At 50.8% G+C, this 14,716-nt stretch overlaps 2 protein-coding genes across 3 annotated transcripts in view; one reads left to right on the top strand and one right to left on the bottom strand.

Moving 5' to 3' along the window:
- Positions 1 to 30: 30 nt before the first annotated feature.
- On the bottom strand, positions 31 to 4,913 carry SNRPC (small nuclear ribonucleoprotein polypeptide C). Of its 2 annotated transcripts, none has more exons than XM_018923421.3 (6): positions 4,487 to 4,913; positions 4,213 to 4,255; positions 3,722 to 3,830; positions 2,336 to 2,428; positions 1,662 to 1,766; positions 31 to 402 (listed from the first exon to the last, which is right to left on the bottom strand). In XM_018923421.3, the coding sequence occupies exons 1-6, from the start codon at positions 4,492 to 4,494 to the stop codon at positions 278 to 280; spliced, it is 483 nt and encodes a 160-aa protein (XP_018778966.1). In that variant the 5' UTR covers positions 4,495 to 4,913; the 3' UTR covers positions 31 to 277. The 2 variants fall into 2 exon arrangements, with proteins under 2 accessions (XP_018778966.1, XP_009096602.1); XM_009098354.4 differs by having other exon boundaries at positions 2,336 to 2,425; positions 4,487 to 4,912.
- A 367-nt stretch (positions 4,914 to 5,280) lies between these two features.
- The window catches only part of ILRUN (inflammation and lipid regulator with UBA-like and NBR1-like domains), a 28,023-nt gene continuing 18,587 nt past the window's right edge, over positions 5,281 to 14,716 (top strand). Inside the window, exon 1 of the mRNA XM_030230924.2 lies at positions 5,281 to 5,533. Within this exon, the coding sequence (XP_030086784.1) occupies positions 5,376 to 5,533 (158 nt within the window). The 5' untranslated portion in view covers positions 5,281 to 5,375. The remainder of the gene's footprint in view (positions 5,534 to 14,716) is intronic.

The following is a 14,716-nucleotide window of genomic DNA, read 5'->3' as shown; positions in this document are numbered from 1 at the left end:
CCAGGAGAGAGTTCAGAACAAGGCTCTGAGTCCATATGGAAACAACATCAATGTTTATTCTTGTTTTTATCATTCAAGGGAGGGGAGGGGAATAATACAATTGAAGAGACACCCAAAAAGCCAGACCTTGTACAAGTCAGTGCAGGGTGTGTCCATTTGTATGCTGAGGTTACAGCAGAATCTCTCCACACACTGAGTACAAAGCCCCAGGGACACAGGTCTGTGGTGTTTATCATAGGGAAGGTCCTAATATGAAAAGGCAGCTTCATCTCCATCTTTATCTGTCTGGACGGGTCATTCCTGGCCTGGTTGGCACCATCATGGGTCTGGAGGGGGGTCTCATCATGGGGGGCCCTGGCATCATTGGCATGTGTCCTCCCATGGGTGGCCTCATCCCAGGAGCTGCCAGGGGAAAGACAGGTTAGAGAACAGCTCTTGGGAGCACCACCCGCCCATTCATGGTAGAACATGGGTTGGGATGGACCTTAAAGATTTATTTCCACTCCCCTACCAAGGGCAGGGACACCTTCCACTATCCCAGGTTGCTCCAAGCCCTGTCCAGCCCAGCCTTGGACGCTTCCAAGGATCCAGGGGCAGCCACAGCTTCTCTTCACAGCAAAATCTGCCTCAGCACCCTCAGAGAGGGGAAATTTCACACTGTACAGTGGGCAGGTTCTCTACCCTGCTCCAGGGAACTCCCATGTTCCAAGTCTGCAAGCTCTGACCTGGCAGCTGACGAGATGGATTCCATTTCCTGAGGAGCTCAGCCAGCAGCAGAGGAGGAACCAAGCCTATGGGTTATACACCCATTCTGACAATACTCACTCACAACTTATTTCCAGCCACTCAGAGACACACCAGCTTAATTACTGATCTGGAAATGTGTTAATTTGGAGGAAAGTGCAGCAAAACCATCCCATGTGCTCACAAACAAGCACGGAGTACCTCTGCCAGGGAAAAGCAGGGGCTCTACTGCACAGCCCTGAAATAATGGTTTCCATCCCACTTTGCCATATATTTTTGCCAGGCTGCTGAATATCACAGATTGTGCAATTATCTTGAGCCTTTAAAAACACTTAAAGAACACTTTCAAAGGCAAGACAATAATTACAAAGACACTTCACTACTTTCAGTGCACGTGTGTGTGTTCCCATAGATTTGTTCTGGGAACTGTTCCAATAAGATATCCCTTGAGAATTCTTCAAATGCCAGGAAAGCTCAGGAGTGGAATAGATCAAAGACATTTTAGTTCTGATAAAGCCTTTTCCAGACCCATTGTTTCTCTGAACACGTTCCCCTGAGATGCTTTAAACACTAAAAACCATTTAGTGCAAAAAATGCACCTCTTGTGCAAAACCTGAGACCTGGAGGCACCCAACTCCTAAACAATCATTGCTCAGAGCAGAGGGAGAACAGCTATGACTTCCCAGAGCCATAATTCCAGCTGCACAGGGGCTTGGTGACTCTCAATGAGAAGCAAAGGGGTTTAATGAGTGGTTGTAAAATAGTTGTAGTCTTTCCATGCAGGGGTAACAGTGACACAGGTGTGACCAAAGTGTGACCAGCCCAGCCCTAAGTGCCCAACAGATGGCAGGACAGGAAGCACAGCCCAAACCCTCCCAGCCAGCCCCCATGGCAGAGTTACCCCATCCCAGACTTACCAGGTCCAACTGGCATCATTCCTGGGGGAGGTGGGCCCATCATTGGCATCATCGGGGGCCCCCCCATGTGTGGGGCTGGCATCATGCCGGGCCGGGGGGGGCCAGCTGGACAGACACAACAGTTACACACTGGCACTCTCAGCCACCAAAGAGCACTGCAACTATTCACAGCACATGGCAGTAACTAGTGCCTCGGTGGCTGTACATTTGCCTCCCTTCCAGCCCTGATTGCAGGTACTAGAAGTGAGCAGAGGAGGAATATGCTGGCTACCAACTCCAGCTGTGCACACCCAGCACAGGGAGCTGCCACTGCCAACAGCAGAGCTGGGGGCTGGGAGGGCTCTGGGCCTTTCACCAGCTCAAGGGCAAAAGGCAACCAAAGTGACTTCTATTTAGAAAAACCAACCCAAACCCACCCACTGTGCAGTTTTAACAGAGCCACCTGCACAGGAGCCCCCATGGAATGAGGTGTCACTGCTTCTGGTGCACTCAGCATCCCAGAAATCAGACACAGCAAGGACTGAGCTGCTCTTACACAAAACTCCTCACACGTGGTAGCACAAGCGCAAGATGGCTTGCCTTCAAGCTAAAAGGCCTTTTCTTTCCCAGCTGAGGACACAAACAATACAGCTCCAGAGGGCCCTGACCCCAGTCCCAAAGTGCCCCAAACTTACGGATGCTGGGAGGAGGTGGAATCATGGCTCCGGCCGGAGGTGGTGCCGAGAACGGCGTCGGTGGAATTTTCCCTTGCTGGAATGCAGCCGCTACATTGGGGGGGAAAAGAAAAAAAAAAAAAAGGAAAGAAAGAATCCCAGGGAAAAAAAAACACCAGTTACTAGGCCGAGGAAGGGCCGGGTCGCTCGTCCGTGTCATGCCCCGCGGTCACGTCATGCTGCGTGCGCTGCTGGCCCCACGCCGGACACATCCCTGGCACCTGGGGAGCACCTGAGACTCCTGGAGACAATTATTGTTACAGCTGGGACTAGAGAGCTCCTGTGTGGATGTCACACCCCTGGGCAGGGCAGGGCAGGAGGGAGAGGGGGTTGGAGAGGAAAAACCAAAAATCAACCACGTGGCGGGATCCGCAGCGTTCCACCGGGACATGCTGTGCTGAAATGGCAACGGGGCCAGGAGCAGGAAATGGGGGGCAAGGAAGGGGAAGAATTCCACTGGTACTGAGTGGGAGGAAGGCAAAAGATGGGGAAGTTGGAAGCATCACAAGGAAAGTAGATAAAGGGAAATAGAGTGAGGATGAGTTCAGGGAAATCCAGACTGGATGTTTTAGGAAAAGTCTTCACCCAGAGGTGGTTGGGCACTGAACACTCCCCAGGGGAGTGAGCACGGCTCTGAGTCTGCCAGAGCTCAGGGAGCAGCTGGAGGATGCTGCTGGTCACATGGTTAGGTCTCAGGCAGTTCTGCACGGACCTGGGAGAGGGATCAGTGATCCTGAGGGCTCCTGTCCAACCTGAGCTATCCCACGAGCCAAGGAGCACTGCCACAAAGCTAATCTGGTGTTTGTGTTTCTTTCATACGGGAAAGAGAAAAAGGACCTCTTGAAGTGACAGAGGAATCAATGCCACACTTCGGTTAAGCCTTTAAGTGCCAGAAAAAAACATCTCTTGGCAACTGAGGGCAGGCAACCCCAGCATGTGAAAAATGCAACAATCCACGCATTTTTATGTCTACTTTCTTATCTTTTGGAATTATCCGTGCTCTTAGCAAAAACTGCCACTGCCAAGCAGCACACGTTTGTTGTGAGGCCTTGCAGGATATCACAGAGAGCAGTGGCACTGACAGCCCTCGTGAATAGTGACATGGAGCCACTGCCACCAGCCCTGGGAGGGAACCTCTACTCTTGTGTGGTAGGCAGAGCTCTCCCAGGACTGCCCAAAACCTGAGGAACTCAAGATCCACACTCCAAGATTTTACTCACGACTCACTGAGCAAAGACTCCCCAGGGAAGTGAGGAAAAGTCAAGGTGGAAGCAGGGAACAGCAGCTGGAGGAAAGGCAGGGGAAGGAAGGGGGAGGCAGCCGGGGTCACAGAAAGATTGGCCTTACTTGTTTTGTCAATCAGGCTCTGGGCTTGCTCCTCCATCCATTTCTGGTAGTAGTCCTTGACGTTCTCCTTGTGCTTCCGGCCACTGCAGTGGGTTTTTCTCACGGAGGGCTGGGAAAGGCCACAGAAACCCCAAGGTTACTGCTATTCCTTATTATTTTAAACGCGTGTGATTTAGCCGCATAAAGCAGGTTTGTTTCTGCGCCCAGGCAGCAAAGGGATGATGTACAAAACTTTTATATAAATTTTTATCGGCACATAAGTGTTGACTCTCCAAAGGCTGTCCTGAGGACCCCCAGCTGCTTTCTCTGACCCTGCCACTGCTGCGCTGGAGAACACCAGGGGCATGGCACGTTCTCCTTCTTTTTTGCATGGAAGGGGAGAACACAAAGGAACACCGCTGTGCCCCTCAGGAGCTGCTTTTAGCCCAGATAAGTTTTATTTTAATGCTCTTGACGTGCAAAAGGATTGAAACCGAGGCTTTGGTACTCACCGAGTCATGGGTGAGATACGTGTCACAGTAATCACAGTAAAACCTATCGGGAAAAAGACTTATTATTATTAAGAGCCTTATTATGTTATTGACAGCCCGCTGTGAGCGTTAACGGAGCCCCGGGAACGACCCCGCAGGGCGCCAGGGCTCGGCCCGCCCGGTCATCCGACCTGGGCTCGCGGGGAGCACCAGAATCCTCGAGAAGCTGCGACCCCCGCCCGGGAACCCCCGCCCGGGACCACCGGGGAGCCCCGGCCCGGCCTCCCGCACTTACTTGGGCATGGTGCTCCCGCCGCCGCCAGCCGGAAGTGGCGCACACGCGCAGTGACGCACTCACACAGCGCCGCCGTCCGCCGCTTGACCCCAGCCGGCTGCCGTAGGGCCCGGAAGTGACCGTAATGGACTCCACCGTGTCGTTCTTCCCGCCCGGCAGGTGGAGCCATCCCGCGCCTGCCCGTCCGTCCTTGGTCACGCCACCATCACCCGCCCACAGCCCCGGCAGCGCCCCCCGGCGCGCAGGGTTCGTTGGGACCCCCGGCGCTGCCAAAGCGCATTCTCCTCATTCTCTGTGTTCTCCTCACGGAGCACACCCGGTGGTTCCGATCGCCAGCCGCGCACGGAGCAGCCTCGCGCGGTCGAAAAATGCTGGGAAAACATCATTTTTAGGCGGAAAAAAACACCGAAGGTGGTCCCGTCGAGCCTTGCGCCTCTCATTTGCATGGCGCCGCATGACATCACGGAAACTAATTTGCATACACAAACACGCGCACTCGCCGCCATATATGGATGGCAGCGCGCGAATGTGAGCGGAGAAGAGCGATCGCCCCGCCCCGCGGTGACGCAGCGGAGCCCCCGAGTCACGCGCTGCGCTCTTTTGCATGCGCGACCCCGCCCCCTCGCCCTTGCCGCGCTCCCTCCGTCCCCCCGCGGGCACGCGGCCCCGCCCCGCACCGCGCGTGGGGTGACGCCGGCAGGGGGGTGACGTCGCGTGCCGCGCGCCGCGGGGTGGGGCGGCGCAGGCGCAGTGCCGGCGGCGGCGGCGGCGCGCGCACCCACTTTCCCCCCCCCACCTTTGCCCGCCCGCCCGCCCCCGCGCGCCCCCCCCGCGCGCGCGGCGCTGAGGCGGCCCCGGCCCGGCCGCGGAGCCCCCGGGACCCCCGGCCATGGAGGGCATGGACGTGGACCTGGACGCGGAGCTCATGCAGAAGTTCAGCTGCCTCGGCACTACCGACAAGGACGTGCTGATCGGCGAGTTCCAGCGCCTGCTCGGCTTCCAGCTCAGCCCCGCCGGCTGCGCCTTCTTCCTCGACATGACCAACTGGTGCGGGCCCGGGGGAGGGGGGCGGGCGGGACGGCCTGAGGGGGCTCGCGGGACCGAGGGGCCGCGGTCCCGGCCCTCCCCCCCGGCCCGGTCGCCCCAGGGCCCCGGCGGGGCGGGGGGGAACGGGCGGTGTTTGTGCTGGGCCCTCTGTCTCCTGCCCGGGCCGAGCGGGCGGCGCGGGGCCGGAGGCGGCTCCCGTGGCGGTGGGGGAGCGGGACGGGGCCGGGGCGGACGGGGCTGACTCTCGGCCTCAGCCCGGAGTGCGGGTTCGCCGGTGCCGAGGGCCGCGGAGCTGTTGGGGTGGCTAACAGATACACGGGGCGTGTGAGCCTGCGTTCGGGGACGGGCTGTGGCTCCCCGACTTTGAGGCAGCTTCAGAAGCAGGGAAATTGTGACAGAAAGGCGCTGTAGGACCCTGGAAGCGGCCGCGGTGCACGTGTGAGAGTTACCGGGGTGTTTGGGGAAAACTCAGCGTCTGCTTGTGGACTGAGGGTCTCTCTAAATCTTCTGACTCTCGGGTGTGTGTTTGTCTTGATAAAGGCTCTGTGTCACTGCCCAAGGAAAAAGCAGGCACGGGTTATCAGCGAGGCTGTAGCTCGAGAAAAACAGGGGAGATATTCCGTACAAGGGTGAAAAACAGCAGCTAGGAGTGTTCTGGTGCAGTGAGCCCAGGAACTGTAAAAAGTATGTTGTGGAGCAGCTGCTCTGTGAGTCGGGGGATTTGGCTCATTTTGAGCCCTTGCACCTCTCAGCCCGTCTCCAAAGTGTGTTGACCTAAAAGCTCTGCAGGGTGGGAGCTGCAGGAGAGCAAGTGAGTGCTGTGTGTTTCAGACACGATGAACAGAGAGATCACTTAGCTGAGATCTGCTTAGAGGTAGAACATCAAACCCAGAAACCTCGGCTTTGAAAACTGAAATCCAAGGGGAGGTCGGGATATCAACAGTTGGGGAAAACTTGTGTGGAATTGTTGAGTTTATAAACAGTAGTGAGACAACTTTGTCAGCTTTTTGGTTTTGGTTTTTCCTTCCTCCTACAGCTCCATATCAAATTTTAGTGGCAAATAAGCATCTGCAGAAGGAGTGGGGGAATAGCAAGTAATTCCTTGTGTTTTGTAAGCTGACACAATGTGTAAGGAGGTCTCGAGGAGTTCAGGAGTTTGTTTGGAAGAAACGGTTGGTTCCCAGCAGAAGATGCTTTCCCACCTCATCCGTGTGTTGGTGATATGACTAAAACTGACACTGCACTGTAATCCTGGGGGTTCTCTGAGGTTCCTGGGGAGAGCAGGGAACAGTTCCCTGAAAGTTACTCTTGAAGATGCTCTGTGTAGCCAGAGTGTTCTTGGTTTGTGCCAAGGCAGCTCTTTTTCATTCAGGAATATCGAATTCTTGTTTGAAATAACAGCATTTCAATTTCAGCCTCAGAACTGACTGGAGTGGTTGAAATAGTCATAATTTCCCAACTTCAGTAGTTTGGTTCTGAAAACATGGGTTTTCACATTTTTTTTATCAAGTTTGGTAAGTCTTCGGGTGGTGCGATGTGTGTGCAAACAAACACGGGCTGGAGCCGCTCTGAGAGGGCTCAGAGTCCGTGTGAGTGCCTGTTCTCAGCCTGGCAGGTGCTGCTCCTTCTTCCCCAGCTCGGTGCTGTTCCTCGTGCTGCTGTGTCCCATTGCCAGCTGTGCCCTGTGCCTGTCCCACTGCCCAGCTCCCACCCCTTCCTGGATGGCCACGGGGTCGTTGGCCCTGCTGGGCTGACCCTGCACTAACCCTGCTGTCCCTCAGCAGGGACAATTGGGACACGTGTTCCTGTTCTGGAAGCACCTTTCCCATGTCATTGAGGGGCCCTGTGCAATCCACACTGCCCAGGTGATTCAGGTGCCCTGCCAGGTTTGCCTTGTGTGGTCTGGGATTAGGGTCAGAATCTTCTGGCACCAGCACATCATGCAAATAAATTGTCTTGATGAGACTATCAGGTCATTTTTCCAATTGTTAAAGGCATGGCACATTCTTTCAGGGATGATCCCTTCCTTCTGCATCAGGATTGATGTTCACCTGCAGGAAATGGTGAGGGACCTCATGGTGGGGTGACACAAATGCACGTGTAGGGTGTTCCAGGTTCTCTGTAGCAATGTCCCATTTGTGAGTTAATTAACAAACACACAAATAGTTTCACTAGAACTTGTTCCCAGGTGTGAAAGCTGCTCTTTGGCAATAACTGTCATCTCCAGACCCACAGTTTCTTCCCCACTTTGTGTCTTTCATGTACTGTAGGGAACAGTCAGAGCTTAATGTGCTTTGAAAGACCATTTCCAACAGCATCATTAGTAATTGTGGTCAGAGGACTTAGAGTGAATTAGCAGTACTGCTGGAATAAAGGAATTATTTTTAAATAGCTTGTTTGGCCAATCTAGGGGGGGAAATTAGTGGCTGACTGGGGAGGAATACCTGTAAGTAGCCTCTAAAAGTCTGTGTCCACTTCTCCAGTTCCCAGGAATGCTCAGTGCCCCTTCAGACCTCTGTCAGGCTTGGGCAGTGCTAAGGAACTGCCATCTGGCTTTATTAAGTGCTGCAAAAATGCTTTGGGTTGAACATATGCATCCAAAGTTTCAGAGGCTGTTCCTTGATCTGCAGGAAATACAGGTTAAACCCTCTGTCTTTCCCTGGTATTTATTAATACACTTTCCTAGAGTTATGTCTGTTTTCTGTGCTGACTTCTTGCCTTCTTGCTGCATGAATCTGATTCCCGAGATCCTGATTCCTGGCTGTACAATCCCCAGGAGCAGCACACACTATCCTGCTTTACTATTTAGTTATTTATTTTCCATTCAGAGAGGCTGCAGAGGGAGAGGCTGAGCTTTCACTTTCGGCCTAAAACCAAAAGTGAACTTCTTTGTTCAAAAAGCAGAACCAAAAATGAACTGTTTTGATGCTGAAAATGTTTCTTCCTTGAGAGGAAACTCTGGGCAGTGGAGTGGGGAGGACATTTTGCTACTGTTGCATCCAGGATCAACTCCCCCTCGGTTACCTTGGCTCTGCTCCCTCCCCTCCAGATGTGGGGCCCCACCACAGGTGGGAGGGAGGGGGCTCACAGGAGGGTTTTTGTGGTGCCCTGAAGTCCCACGTGTTGCCTGCAGCTCCACAGTGATCTGTGAAATGGGCAGGAGCGGGTCTGAACCCCTTTGGCCTTGGCTGGCCTTCACAGGGAGCTCCTGGAGCTCCATAAAAGTCATTGGATTCCTCTAAAGCTGGTGTGGAAATTGTATTGGGACAAGAAAAAAGAATTGTTTTCTTTTCATTGGAGTGTGTGCCAGTTTTGTGGGCGAGAGGCTTGGAGCTGCTTTAATTCCATGAGCAAGTGAATTAGTTTGAAGTAGCTAATGGTGGTGGATTTAAAAATCCATATTTTAGTGTAGCTGGCTCAGAGATTCCCAGCTTGGAAGAAGTAATGTATATTTCAATAACTTACATGTAATAGTTCTTTATATTCTCTTTTTAGCTCTTGTTTAGAAAGCTGAATTTTTATCAGAGCAGTAGGTGTGATATTTAATTGAAGTGTGTCAGGTAACGATGGTTTCCATTGTGTGTGGGGGGAAAAAAAGCATTATTGTAACAAAGCTTTTTGGATCCAGCTTTAGGTGAAAAGGTCATTATTTGTAAGGTTGTCAGATCTCTTCTAGAGATCCTCGTGTTTTTTTCATCTCTTTAGGAGAATTTGTAGCTGTGTCATGGTTTAATTGGTAATTCCTAGGTAATGTTTTGCATGAAGATAATTCAAATTCTTTATATCCAGTGAAACACTTGTATTACCCAGAAGTAGATGTACTTAATTGGGATTCTAGAGACATGGTTTAGCTAATAGGGGTTTAATTGCTTTTCCCATGACTTACATGAAGTGTAGGTGCTACTCAGAGAAATACTTGACGTGTATTTGTGTGAGAAGTCAGGACACTCAGAATTTAACAGAACAGACTGGGTCAAGGGGATTCACTCCTATGGGATGTGTTTCCCACAGTGGCTCACACCAGCATTGCTCCTGATTTTTAACCTCAGGTGTTTGCAGACACCTGCAGCATGCAGGTGTCCTCTGAGAGCAGATGTTTGGTCTGCTCTTCAAACTGAATCTGTGTTCTGACAAATGTGAGGAAACTTCTCCACTGCTCAGCACAGACCTCGAGCTCTGTTTTGACACCACTTCCCTTTGGTGGGCAATCCTCATGTCGAGGAGGCAGGAAACAGACCACGTTCTGCAGATAAATCATCCTTCCCTGGGCATGCCTGTGGGTTTTCGTTCCTCACCCAGCATCCATGGGGCAGTGACGGCAGTGGGTGGGAGTTCCCGTCATCCTTATCAGGTGACAGAGACCAGAGTCCCGTGTTCTTTCTGTGACTCAGTACACGTTTGTCGAGCAATCTATGTCTTGGTGTGACTCTGGTTGGGTTAATATTTGTTTATGGTGACCAGCTGGGCCAAATCTGGTGAGAAGGGTTGCCTCAAAACACTGATGGGGTGTTGATAAGCTTTAGTAGGGAAGAAGGAAGCTGAGGCTTTGGACTTGATGTCCATCTTACTGTAACCCAGTTGGTGACACACTGTCCTCATAGGCAGAATTGGCACCCCAGAAGCAGATCTGGTGGTTGCTGATGTGCTGTTGCCAGGATGTCAGGACAGTCTGGGGAGCTCTGTGGATTGCAGCGGGTGCAGGGTTATTTACACCCTTGGGTTGGGGAGGCAAAAGAGGTTTGAAACTGTTTGGTCTGTTGTGGCTCACTTGAAACACTGTGGGTGTCTCTTAGTGCCTGTGAACCATCCCAGACTGCTGCCTCTCTGTGTCCACAGCTGTCTCCTAATGCTACTAAAAATAGCAACATTACAGAATTAAACAATTTTAAAATATTTTCTTAGAAGCTTTTATCTAGTGCATTAAAAAAACCCAAACCCACACCTCTTCTCCAGAGCAACTCAAGTGTTTGACCTGATTATTTTGAATGAAATCTAGACTCTTAAGAAATTGTATTTATAACTCTGGGACATACTATAATTGTGCTCTAAGGTACAAAGCATTGAAAAATTTGGTGCCTGTGGCATGAAAGCATAAGCAGGTAACTGTAGCAGAATTGGGAATTTGGTACAATATCATTGTGGTCCAGCTGGACTCTGCCTTACATGCCCCAACTTGTTCTCAGACAGTTTCTGTAGCTTAATCCCCTTTCACTTTCATCAGACATTTATAGATTGGTAACATAGTTTGTACTGAGGAATTGGCAGTTACAGAATCTCCCGTGTACTGGCAGCTCTCAATGACTTTCCACTGGGAAGAGTTGTTGCCTGTTTTCAGTGGCAGCTCCTGCTGGGACATTCTTAGGATATTTTACTCCCCTCTTAAAGCTGCTGGGACCAGCTGCTTTGGGAGGGCTCAGCTGCTGGGGATGGTTCTGGGGACTCCTGTAGCACCATTATTGTAGTGCTGCTGTTGGGCAAGGGATTGTGCTCAGGTGCTTTTACTGTGCTCAGGTGATGTGCTCAGCCCTGTGCAGGTATCTCAGGAAGGTTTCAGCAGCTGCTCTTGGTGTTTCTGTGCACATTAAAGCTGCTCAGGAAAAGTGAGTTCCTTTGATGGTTTGGTGTTCTGAGGCCACTGTGCCTTTCCTGTGGGCTCTCAGTTTCTCTCCTCATGCTGCCCCTCCAGACACAGGATTGCTTCTGTCACCACAGGTTTCTGTCTTCTTTCTAGAACACCCCACTTGTGGAACTGTTGCTTTCAGTTAAAACAATGAAATGTTTTTCTGTGTCTTCATGTGAAAAAATACATAAGCTTTAAATTAGTAAGATCTTCCCACCCCTTCAGCTGTGTAAATTCAGCTTAAAACTTTGAGCCTCCCTCAGTGATCCTTTTCCATCATCAGACATTTTATAATGTAGTTTCCCAACTTCATACATAGAATTTAGTGTAACTTTAGTATAAGAGGGGTCAAGAAGGAAGAAAACTGACACAGTAATTTTGCTTTCTGAATTCTGTCTGCTGAAAGATATTCACTGATTAAAATTCTAGCCCTTCAAAACATCTTGAGACTTTGCACTTAATTGCCGTGTGTCATCCCTATTGAAGGTTTGAATTGAAAGCTCCAGGTAGAAGTGCTTCCCTGTAGCCTGATGTGCATGCCTCTTCCCCCATCCCCTTCAGCCTTCTCCAAGGCTTGGAGTGAGGCATCTCCTGCTTCAGGAGCGATAGAAGCTGTTGGAGATGTCCCAGCCTGGATTATCAGCAATCCAAGTCCCCAAGAGCTGGGATAAGGAACAACCAACTGAGATTGTGGAAGTGAAGAGACAAAAGGGGTTGCCTCACTTGGATGTCTCCCATATGCATTTTTAGTCTCTCCCCCCTGTATCATGTAGAGAAGTTCTATTATTTGGGAGTGAGGAACTGTCCATCTGCTGCACTGTTTATTTTTGTTTTTTAACAATAGACACCTTATGGGGTGCTGTGGTGCCTGGTTACAGACTGCATTTGGAGAGCGAGAGGAGCTCTGTGAAGGTGGAGACTTGAGTTACAGAAGGAGAGCAAGGTGTCCTAGGTCAGGTGTTCTGTGCTGGAGATTTTATTGTGCTGTTTAGCACTGCCCAGCGTCTGCATTGCATATTTCCAGGAGATGTCACCTAAGTTGCTTGGCTTATGACAAAGCACTGCACCCTGTGAGTGCTGAGGGCACCTGCCTGGCTCCTCTCACCCTCCACGGGGACAGACCTTGGCACCTTCCTTCCAATGACCAAGTCCGTTTGTTACATAAGGAATATTGCTGGCTGTCTCTGCATGGCCTGAGGGCTGCCTCCCATCTGAAATCCAAATGGAAGGTGCCATTGCAGGGAGCATTCTGTCTGTTGTGTTCTCCAGCAGCTCAGGAGAAGCAGAGCCCTGCATTGCTCCCCAGGAGCAGGCCATGGTGGATGCTGTGCTGTGGGCATGGGCAAGAGCCAGAGAGAGAGAAATTTGCAGGCTGGATTTTGAGCCTAAGCTATGATTTGATTTGAATTTTTACTCCCCAAAAATCTGTTCTTTAAAAAAATTAAATCTTTGTCTTTGGCTCTCTCATCAAGTAATTTGACAATATATGAAAACTTGCAGATTCCTGTGACATTTATAGTTCAAATTCTAATGTCCCTTGTCTTGTATGTTTGAAGCACCTGCTTGTACTGCTTTTCTTCCAAGACACTGAACTTCTCTACGCTGAAAGAAGTCTCCATATTCTGGGGAGTAGAAGGGTTTTGGGCCTGTGCTCTGCTTTGCTTGAGGCCTCAGCAGCCTCTGTGCTTCAGTCTCCTAAGAAAGTCTGATACAATAGATTAAAAGACAATTTCCATTTATCTGTATGCTGTTGGTTGTTTGCAGGACAGGGAGGTTATGTAAGGAGGCCTTGACTTTGTGAGCTGATTTGGAAGAGTTTCTCTTAATTTTGAACACTGAATTACTTTAATTAATTAATTAATGGCTAAATATATTGGTTTAACATGACAAAAGGCTGTCTAGACAAAACAGGGAAGGGAAAGAAGGACTCAAGATGAGCCACCTCTTTGCTATCACTTAAGAGTTGTTAAGGGATGTCACCAGAGCTATTAGCAGAGAAGGTTTTAACTTGACTATTGTAGTTTAGGTCCTGAGGCTTGAAATGAAGAGTAGCAGAGCAGAAGGATTGATCTGGAAAGGAACACCTTGTTGTTGTATGGGAAAAGCACTTGACACCCAGGAGTTATGGGGTGCCCTTGGAGAGGAAGGAGAGGGATACCCAGAGTTAGAGTGGATTTGGCTGATGATGTGGGGCTACAACCTGTACTTGCTTCCTACTCCCCTGTCTCTGGAATCTTGCTCTTAGGGCTGAAATTGAGCACAGTGCTGAGTCCTGGGCTCACCCCATCACTGGGGTGACTTGTGACTGCAGGCTTTTCCTGGGAGTTGGATCCTGTCAGACCTGCTCTGTAAGTGTGGCAGGGCTACAAACTGCTGTGGTCTGGGACTGCTCTAAAAATGGAAAAATTGCTTAATTTTGAGAAGGTAAGGAGGGCCTGAAACCTGGAGGGTCCTGTGAAGAAAGAGCTGTATGGTCACCCCTGTAATTAGGAGAGCTCAATCACGTCAATTACACTGGCTGGATTTGCAGAGTTGTTTGGTTTATAATAGTAATTTATCTCCTATGGCAGAGAGCAGAGGGTAGTAAGTACTGTGGTGTAAGTCACAGTGAAGAGTGAAATCAAGCAGGCAGGGATGTGTGAGCAGAAGCCTTTAGATGATTACTGGAGGCTCTGAGGGCTGACCCTTGTGTCTGTCCCTGCAGTGTCTGCAGCTGGGGCTATGCAGTTACAGCTGGGCAAAGACCTAAAAAAACCCAAATATGTATTTTAACATAGACTAATCTCAAGGCCTTGAGTGTGTGTGCCCTAAGGCATCTCTGTCATTAGGGTCACACTTGGTTGTGGGCTGCACTGATGCTGTGCCTGTGGCAGAAGGGTGACTGCAGGATGTGCTGCTTGGGTTCAGCTGCCTGCACATCACCAGACTGCAGAGAGTTCACCTCTGCAAGTGGCATTTTCCCTAGAGTGCTGCCCTGCAACTGATCTTGGGGGTTTTGGGGCCAGGGAGGAGGAGGAGCACTGTCTCTTGGGGGGAGGAGTGGGACCAGTGGCTGTGTGAGGTGTGAGCTGGGGGTGCCTCTGGCACAGAGCGCAGCCGCCGCCGCTCAGTCCCTATCTCCTGGGGTTGTCTGTGTCAAAGAACGTGAACTCAAGGCAGATTTGCTTTGTCATCCTGACTTTGGCTTTTGCCACTGTGAATTTCTCTTCAGTTTCTGGAAGCTTCTTTTTAGTTCTCTACTGGGAAGTCTTAAGAGGCATTGAAACACATAGAAGGGTTCACCCCAAACATCCCCCATCAAACAGATCATACAGTGGGGGTGGGGAGGTGGGTTTGGGATTGTTTGATCACAAAAGGGGCAAATCTGTTTCCAGCATGCGTTGCTCTTTAGTTAGTTTTTAACTCGATGCTGCAGAGGAGTGTTGTTGTTTCCCAGTGGCAAAGCGCACTGAAATATGACCCCGGGATGGGAGTGCTGGCCCCAGGCCTATGTGCACAAATAGCCCACTACCTTCTGAGGCCTGTTTGCAGTCCAGCAAACAAACACAGCCAGGCTGCCTTGC

This window comes from Serinus canaria, chromosome 26, assembly GCF_022539315.1.
Source record: "Serinus canaria isolate serCan28SL12 chromosome 26, serCan2020, whole genome shotgun sequence".
Taxonomy (NCBI): Eukaryota; Metazoa; Chordata; class Aves; order Passeriformes; family Fringillidae; genus Serinus; species Serinus canaria.
The sequence above is the reverse complement of the archived record's forward strand: the minus strand, read 5'-3'. Positions and strand labels throughout refer to the sequence as shown.

What these genes read in the sequence shown, in the direction of transcription:
- SNRPC (XM_018923421.3), bottom strand. An exon ending in GAGCCTGATTGACAAAACAA is followed by an intron (nt 2,429 to 3,721) that starts GTAAGGCCAATC and finishes TCCCCCCCAATG; the next exon opens with TAGCGGCTGCATTCCAGCAA. An exon ending in TCCACCTCCTCCCAGCATCC is followed by an intron (nt 1,767 to 2,335) that starts GTAAGTTTGGGG and finishes GTGTCTGTCCAG; the next exon opens with CTGGCCCCCCCCGGCCCGGC.